Genomic DNA, 13,583 nt, shown 5'->3' with positions numbered 1-13,583 from the left:
GCAATATAAAAGAAAATGAGCATAAGTTAAATTTGAGACAACAATATTTGTTTTTCTTATTTTTGTTGAATCGACATTAATTAGATCAACATATTGTGAGCTTCTTTTTACCCCAAACTACATGAGTAGAGTTTAAACTATTTTCTAATTTCTATTTTCAAGTATTATGTACTGAAAGGTGTACACACGAGACTATGTTGGTAATAGGTAGATGGTGTACTCTTCACACCGACCACAAGATTGAATTATTGTATACTTTATGCCATAAATAAATGGTGATTTATTTTTTATTTTAAAGGATAAATGGTGATTGATGTTTACCCTTTTGATGTGGGTGTTTAACGAGTACTAAAATGACTATACTTTCTTCGTTCAACTTGTTCCATTTCATGTGATACGAAGGACCAACGGTGCCTAGGATACGTCCACTTGAGTAAAAGTAATTATTATTATTATTATTATTATTATTATTATTGGTTACAAGAGAGAATAAAAAGGAAAAACAAGTAAAAGTAAAGAGATTATTTCCTAACAAAAACTAATCCTCAAGTATTAGCACCACGGGAACTAGATAGTTTAGCACAAACACACTAAAAGTTAAATTTCAAATCTCATCTCATATATAACGGTCATAATAGTTATTTATTGAATAAATAAGTAAATTCGTCCTCAAATTTGTACAGATCAATTGTTGTGTATAGTTTAGTTAGTCTTAGTGGATATTGGGCTTTGTGTGTTAATTGATGTTAGGCCCAATATACCTTTTGTATTTTGGCCTATATAAGGGCTTGTCTAATGAATGGAAGGTATTAGGATCTCTTTCACAATAACATCAATCAATTTAGTTCTCAAATTTTTTGAAATAGCAAAGACATCTCTCAATTTGACAGACGTCAATCAAATAAGTATATCCATCGTCTTTTATTGTTAGGAGTGTAGACTTATGTTGGAAAGTGGAGGTGACATGTCCACGCCTGCAAAGACTATTTTGATAGAAGAAAAAGAAGAATGAAGAGATATGAACATTAGGAAGAGTTTCTGAATTTGAATTATTTTTATTTTTACGATTATTTTTTTATAAAAAAAATTGTTACAATTTATTTTTTGTATCAAGACCGTACTTGTATATGTGGAATATGATGTACAATGACACGTCACCATTTAATGTCACACATTAATATGGTTAACGGTCAAAATGGCAGAGGGGCTTATTTGTACACATCAATCAATTTTTAGTCCTTGAATATTATAAAAGAAAACCAATTATAAAAGAAAATTAATGAAAATAAAATATGAAAAGCATATAAAAAATAGAAACATGCGTGACAACTGAATGGGTGACCCCTACTAGTATTACTGATAATATAAAGACCCATAACCATGTGATTGAAAATGCTTTGTTGTGGACAACATTACCTTATCCAGATAACTTCGATACTTGAATCAAGTTAATGGGGTATTGTATTGTATAATAATTCATGGGGCTCCCCTGTTCCGATTTAATTGTACTTGTTTATATGTTACATATCTTGTGTATAATTATTCATGGGGCACCCCTAGTGCAGCTAGATTTAATTGAACATGTTTATAAAAATCTATGTATCTCTCACTATCGTCTATTTGTATTTGTTGCTCTTGATAATTTGTAGTGGCGACAACATCTTTGCATTATTGTTTATTCGAATATCTAGTGGCACATGGCCACTCAAGTAATGGTTAGACTCACATATCCGAATTATGTGCGGTCGAAGAAAGGTGACTGCATTATAATATTGGTCATATACGAACCGTTCGATTAAGATTAAATTGTCTAAATTTATAGTTAGAATTTTATATATATTTTTTTTTTTTTTGAACCAAACAAACTTACTGCATTTCATTACTTATCAAAAGTTCAATACATGAAGGAATCATCTCAAATCTATGGAAACTAGTCCAAGAATTGGCCGCCCTAGCTAACGTGTGAGCAACCGAATTCACTTGTCTCCTAATAAACTTAACTTCAAAGTTCACACATGATAACATAACAAGAATAATTTCATTAACGATTGAAAGAAATTCTGAGTTGCCTCGCCGTTTGGTACGAATAGCATCAACCAACACTTGAGAGTCACTTTCAAATTGGACGCTTTCAAAACCTCTACTCTTAGCTTCATTCATAGCTTGCAATAATGCCCATGCTTCACCCTCCTCTGTTGATAAAGTCAGTTGCTGCCACTGCGTAATTCCAGCCATAAACTCACCAGAATTATTACGAAAACAAGCACCCATCGCGGTCCTACCTGCACCGACAAAAAATGCTGCATCTACCATTAAAATCTGATTTTAAAATCCATCTGATATTTTGATCAAACGGTTTAAATGTCTTGACTATATACACTGTGACCGCACATAATTCAATTCCCTAAACTCACAACAAGTGCAGAGAAGTCAGAAATTTGGAGTTTTCGATCCCTCCATAAAATATCCTCTTAGCTGCCAACTCAACTGAATCATCAATTTCTTTTAATATTTTAGTGTTATCATGTAATCACTGTGGTAAACCAAGCTCATAGAGCTTGTGTATATATCTAGCATAATTGTGTTAGAGAAATTGAGATTTATTTAAAAGATTATTGATATCTACAACAACTTTATTAGCTCGACGCATGTCACTAGAGACCTCTAGGTCTAATAAACTGAGTATAACAATTCATAATCCGACCACAATTGCTAAGGTGTCTAAGGCACATATCCATGTCTTTATTTATAAACAACATATTTAATTGCAAAATTTAAGCCGTTCATTATGTACTATAAACACTTCGACATCTAAGTCGACAAGCTAGATCATTTAGATTTATAGTAAGAACAATATACAATAGACATCAAATGTTGTCCTAATAATTAATGAATCCTAGTATCAAAACGTGTGTTATGCTATGTTCTTGGCTACTAATCAATTTTCGTTAATGACCCTCACAATTTTTGTTATAATCGGTCATTGTTTAGTCAATTTGAATTAATTGTTCAAAATAACGATTTTATAACTTGTGACAACCATGTGATCATCCTATCCATCTCGAAAAAATTTATGTGTATATTTGATATCACGGTGTGTTTGTCGAATTTATAGTGAACTAACGTGACTTTGCAAAAGTTATAAAACGTGATTTTTTTAAAAATTCGGCGACTCGTAATTTGGTAAATTTATAGTGATACAAAACATATATTGTAATACTAATTTTCAATGACAAAAAATTTGTATAATTCATGAGATAGTAATTTTTTAGTATAATATTTTTAAAATTAGCACGAAAATATTATTTAGCACAAAAAATTAAAAGAATAGAAATACTAAAGTTAAATATTTAGGAAGTGTCTCCACGAGTATAGTTCAGTTGGTAGATACATTGCTTATTATATAAAGAGACTTGAGTTCGAATTCTAGTACAAAAAAGTGAAATTCTAGACACTAAATTATTTGCCAACAAAAGTTATATTACGGAAGTGACACAATAAAATGATAAAAATGTTCAAGATGTGTGGTCAGCTCAAGAAAATAGATCCGTAGTAAATAAAATCACCAAGTTATGCAACCAGGAAGACATCGACCATACGATCTTGATCGGAAGATTCAGAGAATATGCAGATTTAATTTATTTTTTATTTTATAATTTAAAATACTAATTTAAATATGAATTGTCTGATCAAGATCAAATAGTTCCGATGATGAGTGTACTAAATATTTGACTTTATACCTTTAAAATACATTGTTCATATTTCACAAAAATATTTGTAAACTGATTATCAGTATTACCATTGCAGTTTAATTTATATAAACTATGCTTAATTAGTTAAATGGTCCCTTAAAGACATTTTAGGTTTCACATTGGTTCCTTAAAGAAAAAAAATTCATTTTGGTCCCTTAAAGATATTTCTGTTTACCACTTTAGTCATTTCCGTTAATTTTAACCCTAAATTATAAGGTGGAACAACATTATAGGTGCTCCACCATAGACTTCAATAAATTTTTAATATTAACCATTTGATTTCTTTATCAAAAGAACAACAATTGGATCTTAAGAGATCTATTGTATCTAATAATGTACTACCAACACCTAGTTTTATTTTATTTTCTTCATCTCCTTCATTCCAAAGGACAAGGAACTGATGAACTGCAACAAAGGTGGCTACCTTTGGCACAAAAGATGCAAATAATTGGTTGCTATGCCCAAACTGAACTTGGCTATGGATCTAATGTTCAAGGATTAGAAACAACTGCAACATTTGATTCCAAAACAGACGAATTTGTTATTCATAGCCCCACATTGACTTCCAACAAAGTAAGTAAAATTGGAGATGACTTATGAGAGCCTTAACTTGTCTTTTAAGATGTATTTTTATACATTTATTCTTCTTCATAACTTCATCAACACAAACAACAAACCCCAGATTTTTGGGGATTTCGATTTCCAATTTGGGGAATAATATGTGGTTGCTGATACTGCTGTTGTTGTTACTGTTTCTGTCGAAGAACAACAAAAAGCCAGACAATATCAGTTGGATGTTCTTGAACAGGCAAAGAACAGAAATACCATTGCTTTTCTTGAAACTGGATCTGACAAAACCCTCATTGTTGTTCTTCTCATCAACACCTTAGTTGTGATTTGGGGATTTCGATTTCCAATTTGGGGATCTGGATTTTTTTTTGGGTTTGTTTGATGAAGATTGATGAAAATTGTGATGAAGATGAAGAACAAGAGAGAGAAGAAGATGAAGAACAAGAGAAATATTTGATTGATGATGGTTCACTATTAGATTCAATAGACATGCAAATTATACCGTTACATTTTTAACAAAAATATCAAACGGTTCAGATTAAAACAAATTAACGGAAAGGACTAAAGTGACAAACGAAGATATCTTTGAGGGACCAAAATGGATCCTTTTTTTCTTTAAGGGACCATTTAACTAATTAAGCCTATAAACTATTAATGTAAAATTATTTTACATATGATCCAATAATTTGTTGTTATATTATATAATAAATACGACATGTCATGAATATATTATCAGGCACATGTGTAATTTTACTCCAACGGTGTATATAAATTAAATTTTTACCGTTATTAATAATTTTCACTTCCCTGTTGTTTAAAATATTCAAGTGTAACATTAATTGGTTAAGGGACCAATAAGAAATCCATAAATACGTTAAGGGACCGATTGTCCGATTTAGCCAAAAATAAATAGATGGTTTTTTAGCAATGAGGTGGTGCACATTAATCCTTTTTTCAAACTTTGTCCATATTATTTTTACAAAAAAAATCCGGCGGCCCCAATCCTTCTCACGTACAACTGCACTTCCATTTTTACCAACTTGCACGTTAACTAGCGACCGTGTAAAAATATAAAATTTGGGAAAAATGTTTTCGCAACATATCATGCGAATTGAGTTCGCATTTTAATTGCGAATTTGTCGGCAATAAAAAATTTGACCATATTCCGGTCAAATTGTCTTGACAGATGGCCAATTTTGATTGGTCACCGCCCACTTGTGCATCTGTGACATAGCATAGACCAATCATATACCTCGTTGAAGTTTATAAATTAACACCCTTCTTCTTCTTCTTTTTCACTCGTCATTCTCATCTACTCTCATTCTCTCAATTTTTTTAATCATTTCGTTTGAAAACAGTCACATGGTTCGTCATCAGTTAGTCATATATAACAATCTTTTTATCTATGTTTTTTTTATGATGATGATGATGATGATGATTGAGATTGTTATTCTTATCGACGAGGGACTTTGTGTGACTTATTGGGAACGTTGTGAATAAACGAGATGTCTGCTACTCAAATGGGGCATTTCGAGGGCCTAACATTGGCAAGAGTATGGTTGATAAAAACCCGAGTCAACTCATGAATAGTTCGAAGCTTGATTCGATAATTGACTCGTTAAATAAATAAGCTGAACATAAACTATATATAGTTCGACTCGTTTACCTTATTAATAAGCTCGGTTATATATATAACTTTCCAAATCTTTTAAAACTATACATGTAAATGACCTTTTAATTTTTAAACCTATAGAGGACTATATTCTATATCTTGCATTTTAATTTTTTTTTAAACTCTCCCTTTACAAAAAAAATAATTTTGTGCGTGTTTTTTCATTTATAAACTTGGGATGACTTTATTTTTCTTGGTTTTCGGTTATATATATATATATATATATATATATATATATATATATATATATATATAGAGTCAGGATCCGTTGACACCAACTAGTTTGACACCAAATGTTACACCTCTCAATAACGTTTTAACCGATATAAATTTTATAAAATCCACCGTTGGATTGAAAGTTTACATCATATAGATCATTTGTGTAAAATTTCAAATAAATCCAAAATCATTTGATGTGTTATTGAGATACATCAAAATTAACGGTTTTTGTATTTTTTTAAATGCCGTTAATCTTTATGTGTCTCAATAGCATATCAAATGATTTTGGATTTGTCTGAAATTTTACACAAATGATCTATATGATGTAAACTTTCAATCCAACGGTGGATTTTATAAAATTTATATCGGTTAAAACGTTATTGAGAGGTGTAACATTTGGTGTCAAACTAGTTGGTGTCAACGGATCCTGACTCATATATATATATATATATATATATATATATATATATATATATATATATATATATATATATATATATATATATATATATATATATATATATATTTTTTTTTTTTCTGCATATTTATGCATGTCTGAATTTTGCAAGTGTTTATCCATTATACACCTGGGACAACTTTTATTTTAATTTAATATTTTCTTTTAAAAAAATATTTTTTGTTTTGGACAAATTTTAAAAAAATAGTTTAAAAGGTTAAAGATCCAATTTTGAAATTTTGACAAAAAAAATTGATTTTAAAATCATGTGATTCATTTAACGAGTCGAACCGAATTGTTCGTGAACTTACAATGAGAAAGAGATGTAAGTTTGTATTGGACTCGCCGAGTTTTGCCCTAAACAAATTTTTAACGAGTCAAGTCGAGTTGATGTAAGTTCGACTTAACTCGACTCATTTCCAGCCCTAAAAAAAAGGAATGGTCCCTATTTTATCCCTAAGAAAGAGATGTCAATGTCGGAATAATTTTTCTCACCATTGTTATATTAATTTTGATGTAATTTTTCTATCTAATATTTTATGTAACTAGTCCCAATGGGAGTAGTGACTAGCATTATAGGTTGTTGGGCGGCCGAAAAGTTACCATGAGTCAGCCAGTTTGGAAGACATGTTTCTGTCTAATGTTTTGATGTAATTTTTATTTTTTTTACAAGTTCAATGTAATCTTTTAATAAAACTATTTCTTTCTATTTTCATACCATCTCCTTTCTTGTTTTTGTTACTGCAACTACAAGGGTTTTCTAGTTAAAATTTGAATCCCCAGAATGGTTCGCAAGTTAACCTGTGAATCCTACCTAGATCAGAAAATAAAAAATATATAAATATAAATATAAATATAAAAATTCAATAACAATATAAACAACATAGTACATTGAAATTAAGATAAAAATATAAACATAAATGAAAATATCAATTAAACTCAAAGAAGATCATGGAAGAACTAAATCAACACTACTTCATCTTCATCACCCTCGGGTTCTACCATGCATCTCCCCCATTGAGACTGTTGTATTTTCAGCAAGAGCTTATTTGTTTTAGGCTCTAGTTGACCCTCAAATGGATTATGGAATGGCTCACGCCTACCCTGGGCTACCTCCTCCTACGACATAGGCTTAGCCTCCTCTAGTCCTCCTCTGGCTCCTCTACCTCCACAGGCTAAGGCTCACGCTTAACACGTGCCTTTGCCACCCGTTCTCTCCTAAAAGAGGCGAATGCCAATTCACCTCTCTTTCCTCTCAAATGGTTCACTATTTTATTTAATTTATCCATGGATACAAAGTAAAAATTCACAGGGTCAACAAATATGCATAACAAAATATGAAGAACAAAATCAGAAAACAAAAATCATCCCAGCATAAGCATTTGTATGGTTCGCTAGTTAGCTAGCGAACATAACTAGTTAAGAAGAAGAAGAAGAAGAAACTGTAAATCCGAACATATGTGCATTAACCTCTTGTTTGTTGCCTTAAATCTTTACTTGTAAGGTGATTTCAACCACAAATGAGCAAAAAAATGTTGGATTTGATGAGTTTTTGAGTTGTGGAGGTTTTGTGAAATTTTTTTATTTCTTTTAGAAACTGTTGAAATGAGGGGGAAGATGGTGGGGCTCGTGTTATATGTGGTTAGCATTTTCAAATGCCATGATCAAGTAGTTCACATTTTAAAATGTGAACTGGTTAGGCTTGCACGTTAAATAGCGAACCATTGTTTTGTCAAACAAATGTGGTATTTCATCTAGAGGGGTGTCACATGTGTAAAATTGAGATTGAGATAAAATAAATAAAAAAATGTTCGTGACTTAAGGTGCAAACTAAGTTCGCAACATAAGTAGCGACCATGATATTTTGGGAAATTCGCAGGGCATGTGAGTATTTATGGGGGCACGAAATGAAATTTTCATCGTTTTTAGCATAAAACCAAGGTTAAATTGGGTCAAGGCCTACGCAAGGACTAAGCAATGCTTAAGGCCTCAAATTTTTGAGAATTTTTTTGTACCCCATATTTCTTACGTGCCCTACGAAATGGCAAAAATGTAAAAAGAGCATAATTTTTAAGGAACATAGATAGATTCACAGAAAAAGTGTTGTGATCTTGGAAATATTTCTAGGAACGCAATGCATTACTTTGTATTCATATTTGTATTTTATTTTTAAAATATCCCTTCATTTATAAAATAATTTATAATAAAAAGCTTTTAAAAAAATATTTTAGCTAGTAACTTTTTACTTTTTTTCCTACAACAAAATAACTTGAAAATACAATTTTCAACCTTGCTTCCATTTTAACCGCATTCAACTTCGCCTCGTCACATAACAAATTTCACATATTTTATGACAAAATAACAAACTTCATACATAGAAGAACAAAAAAAACAAATGTTTAGTGTGATCCGAACAATTCTGAGATTGAACGTTCTTCTCACCACCGTCTTTCTCCATTCCAACACTTGGAAACAAAAATAGTAACACAACAATCTGAAACAAAATTGAAGAATCTGAAAAAACCAAAAAAAAAAAACTACCTCAGCCTTACTAGAAAAAACCAAATGAGGCAACGCATCATCACTTGGTTGATCCTAATCATGATAATACTATACATCCTTTACTCTTCCAATCTTCTTTTATTAACCAGCGAAAAGCGCGATTGTACAACCAATGTGCGTTTAGATGCAGCAACAGATGAACAACTTGAGATGATTGGTACTGGTACTGGTACTGGTAATAGTTCCACAACTACATCATCTATCATTGAAAATGAAGTTTCAAATGAGAAAAAAATAAAAGTAAACAAAAAAAGAAAGGAGGAAGAATCAGATGATCAAGATGAAAAAGAGTTTTCTATTGAAGAGTTATCTCAAAGACAAGACACAGAGATCAAACACATTGTTTTTGGGATAGCAGCTTCGTCGAATTTATGGGACATAAGAAAAGAATACATCAAAGTTTGGTGGAAGCCTAATGAAACAAGAGGGGTAGTGTGGTTAGATCAAAGAGTGAAGATACATCCGGGTGAAGATTTACCTGATATTCGAATTTCGGAGGACACTACGAAATTTAAGTATACGAATCGTCAGGGACAGAGATCTGCTTTAAGAATTTCAAGGGTGGTGACAGAGACATTGAAACTTGGATTGGAAGATGTAAGATGGTTCATGATGGGAGATGATGACACTGTGTTTATGGTTGATAATGTTGTTAGAGTCCTTTCTAAGTATGACCATAATCAATTTTATTATGTTGGAAGCTCCTCTGAGAGTCATGTTCAGAATATACATTTCTCTTATGCTATGGCTTATGGTGGTGGAGGATTTGCTATAAGTTACCCTTTGGCTAAGGAGCTTGCGAAAATGCAAGATCGATGTATTCAACGTTACCCTGCTTTGTATGGTAGTGATGATAGAATGCAAGCTTGCATGGCTGAGTTAGGCGTTCCATTAACCAAGGAAGCAGGTTTTCACCAGGTAATTAACACTTCTAATAAGTTTATTCTCTCTATCAAACACTTCTAAATAATTAGTCAATTACTATCCTATCTATTTCACATGAAATAAATTGAGAACTCTATTAGTATAGTATAGGATGTATAAAGTGCACATTTTTAGAAGAAAAGAAATGCTATCTTTTAAGAAGGATTATTAAACAAATCTTGCATGAATCCATGTTACTACATTTTAATTACATTATCATTTACCCAACTTCCATTTGTTCTTCCAAAATACATGTTTTGATATAGCATTGCTCTTTAAAACCATATAAACTCATTATATAATGAAGTTCTTTCTCTTTTTTTAAAAATGGAGAAAATCTCTTGTAATATAATTTACTAGGAATGATGGGTGACTTTGATTCTCTATTTTTGAATGGAATTGAAATTTGCCTATGTATATTTTTCTTGATTATGCAGTATGATGTGTATGGAGACCTATTAGGCCTTCTTGGAGCACATCCTGTTGCCCCACTAGTGTCATTGCACCACCTAGATGTAGTGCAACCTATATTTCCAAAGATGAACAGAGTACAATCCCTACGGCACTTAATGAAATCTGTGAAACAAGACTCAGGTAGCATAATGCAACAGTCAATTTGCTATGACCAAAAGAGATATTGGTCCATCATAGTTTCATGGGGCTTTGTGGTTCAAGTTTTGAGGGGAGTGTTGTCTCCCAGGGAATTAGAGATGCCAACAAGGACCTTTCTTAATTGGTATAGAAGAGCTGATTACACTGCATATGCATTCAACACAAGGCCTGTAACCAAACACCCTTGTCAGAAAGCTTTCCTTTTCTATATGAACAGAACTCGATATGATCCAGTTAAGAAGCAAGTTATTAGTACTTATTCGCGTTACAAATCTAAACCTCCTTATTGCCGGTGGAAAATGGACTCACCAGAAGATATTGATTCCATTGTAGTTTCAAAAAGACCAGATCCTCTTCGCTGGCAAAGGGTAAGGATGCTTTGAAACTCAAATTACTACATCTTCGAAGCACTATCACATACACAGATACTTGACATATCACTCGCACTAATGTCACGTCGATAAGAATTTGAAATTTTAAAAAAATAGAATAATTGAATGTAACTGCACATATCTAGGTCAACCACTAACACATATTGGTTGCTTAGTCATTAAATTACTATTTTATCAGCATTTGATATGAATCATTCTAGTGATTAAATTATGAACTTGTTTTTGCAGTCACCTAGGAGGGATTGTTGTAGAGTTCAACCACCACGTCGTAAGGGATCAACTTTGTACATATGGGTTGGCAACTGTCGAGAGGGAGAGGTTAGTGAATTGGTGCTTAAAAGTGGAAGTTGAGCTTCTAAATTCCCATTATGTAGTTTTTTAATCTAATTTCTTAGCTGTATTTGCATGAGAAAAAGTCTACAGAATACAAATGGAAATTGAACAATTGTCATTGTTCATAATGTCACAAGCTACAGTTCTTAACACCTCTATGTAATTGTAAACTCAACAAAGGAGACTAAATTGCATAGTTTTTATTTGGAATGCATTCTATGTGAGAAGTGCATTATACTTCCCAAATGAAATGAAAATTGCCATAGTTTGATTAGTTTTATTTCAACAAAGCAAAAATTCAGATGAAATCTCTATTCTATGTGACTATGTCCAAAAAGAGAATTGACTCGAAAAAATTGCAATCGTTATTTCTTTACCAAAGGAAAAGGTTCTTCAATTAGGCGAACTCGCTGGAGGCAAGTAGATTTCTTCATCACCAGAAATATCTTGTTGAGAAATTGAAGGAATCGGTGACGATGCAGCAACAGCGAGTATCGTAAGATCAAATCGAGTATTATCGTTTGAAATCGGTGCATCAAACGGTCGTATAGTTGTTATCGTACCATCTTTGATCTCCACATCAACTGTTTTCAAAATATCAACAGATTCATTTATCAACAAATTAAAGTTAATCAAAAGATCATTTTATCAGAAAATTGAAGTTAATATCAAGATCATTTTATCAACAAATTGAAGTTAATTATATTCAATTTCCTAAGAACGTTTAATTAAATTAAGATTTAATGACACTTAATCTTGCTTATTAAACTTCAATTTTCGTTTTCAGTCTTTGCGATTATTTTTTCATTGTCTATGGATCTTTCACTAATCAGAACTTTAATATCGCTAATCAGAAATTTTGAACACAAGAATTCACTAATCAGAACTTAATATCGCTAATGAGAAATTTTGAACACAAGAATGTCGCTAATTACGAAGCATAATCAATGAAATTATGATATGAACAAAAAGAAAAGGCGTGTGATATATGAGAAGAACGAAAGCGCGTGAAAACGGTACCTGGAAAAGAGAACCACCAGAGAGTGAAGAGACATAGCATCACAAGCATAGGAATAGCGTGAATCATCTTATCCGCCGGCGGTGAACGTGACCGGGAACCGTCTCTCCTTCCGGCGACGGTACGGTGGTGATAAAGTGGAAGTGCGTCGAGAGAATCATCGTCGGGGTTCCTTCTTCGCTTTGCGTTTTGCTGCGGTTCGGTTGCGATGTTGATGGCTGATCTGTGATCATCGGTGGAACTTCGAGAGTTTGAGATTGAAGATCTTTGCATCATTTCGAAGAACAGAGAGAGTGATTGATGAAGAAGAAGAAGAAGTAGTTACGGTGTGATTCAGAGGAAAATTTGTGAAGTAGAGTTGTTCGGAGGTGGAGGCTCGTGATTTGTGTCTTGGTTTCGTTCGTTAGGATCTAACAGAATTTTGGCGGGAACGGGAAGTGTATGCGTGCCACACACGTGCTTAATGCTCTTTGTTTTAGCTTTGAAATTTTTATTTTATTTTTTAATTTTTTGAAAATAGATTTTGTAAATCCATTTTTTAAGATATTATAAGTTTTTCTATATTTGTTTTTTCTAAATTGAAATACTAATTTTGAAATCATATAATATAAACATATAATAAAATCGTAATTTTTTCAAAAAGTTGTATTTCAAAAATGGTTATTATGAAAATCTATTTGAAATAGCTTCAAAATTAAGTGATTTTTTTTTTTAAATTTTGATATTCAAAAAAAGTTTCAATAAAATGATGAAATACATAAAATAACATTTTAAAAATAACTATTCAAACCAAATTTTTATTTGAACTTTACAAAAAGTTTCTTTATAAAATTTTTTTGCACAAAATTATCTAACACTATAAAATCTATTTTAAAAAAGTCAAAACAGCCCTATATTTTATCAACAATTCTAAGAAATTTTGAGATTTAAGCATAGTGGGAGATTCTATCCCTAAATTCTATGAAAGAGAACTTATCTTGAAGGTCTACAAATATTTCTACTGTGAAAATAAAAATATTGTACTTTGTTTAATAAAATTAAGCAATAAGTTAGTTTATAGTTGAAAAATTAA

At 31.7% G+C, this 13,583-nt stretch overlaps 1 protein-coding gene across 1 annotated transcript; it reads left to right on the top strand.

Annotated features, from left to right (window-relative positions):
• The first annotated feature begins 9,011 nt into the window (after nt 1-9,011).
• LOC123924784 lies at nt 9,012-11,700 on the top strand. Its single transcript, XM_045977754.1, has 3 exons — nt 9,012-10,150; nt 10,594-11,136; nt 11,389-11,700. The coding sequence occupies exons 1-3, from the start codon at nt 9,236-9,238 to the stop codon at nt 11,509-11,511; spliced, it is 1,581 nt and encodes a 526-aa protein (XP_045833710.1). The 5' UTR covers nt 9,012-9,235; the 3' UTR covers nt 11,512-11,700.
• The last annotated feature ends 1,883 nt before the right edge of the window (nt 11,701-13,583 follow it).

The sequence above is a fragment of the Trifolium pratense genome, linkage group LG4 (genome assembly GCF_020283565.1).
Source record: "Trifolium pratense cultivar HEN17-A07 linkage group LG4, ARS_RC_1.1, whole genome shotgun sequence".
Taxonomy (NCBI): Eukaryota; Viridiplantae; Streptophyta; class Magnoliopsida; order Fabales; family Fabaceae; genus Trifolium; species Trifolium pratense.
The sequence above is the reverse complement of the archived record's forward strand: the minus strand, read 5'-3'. Positions and strand labels throughout refer to the sequence as shown.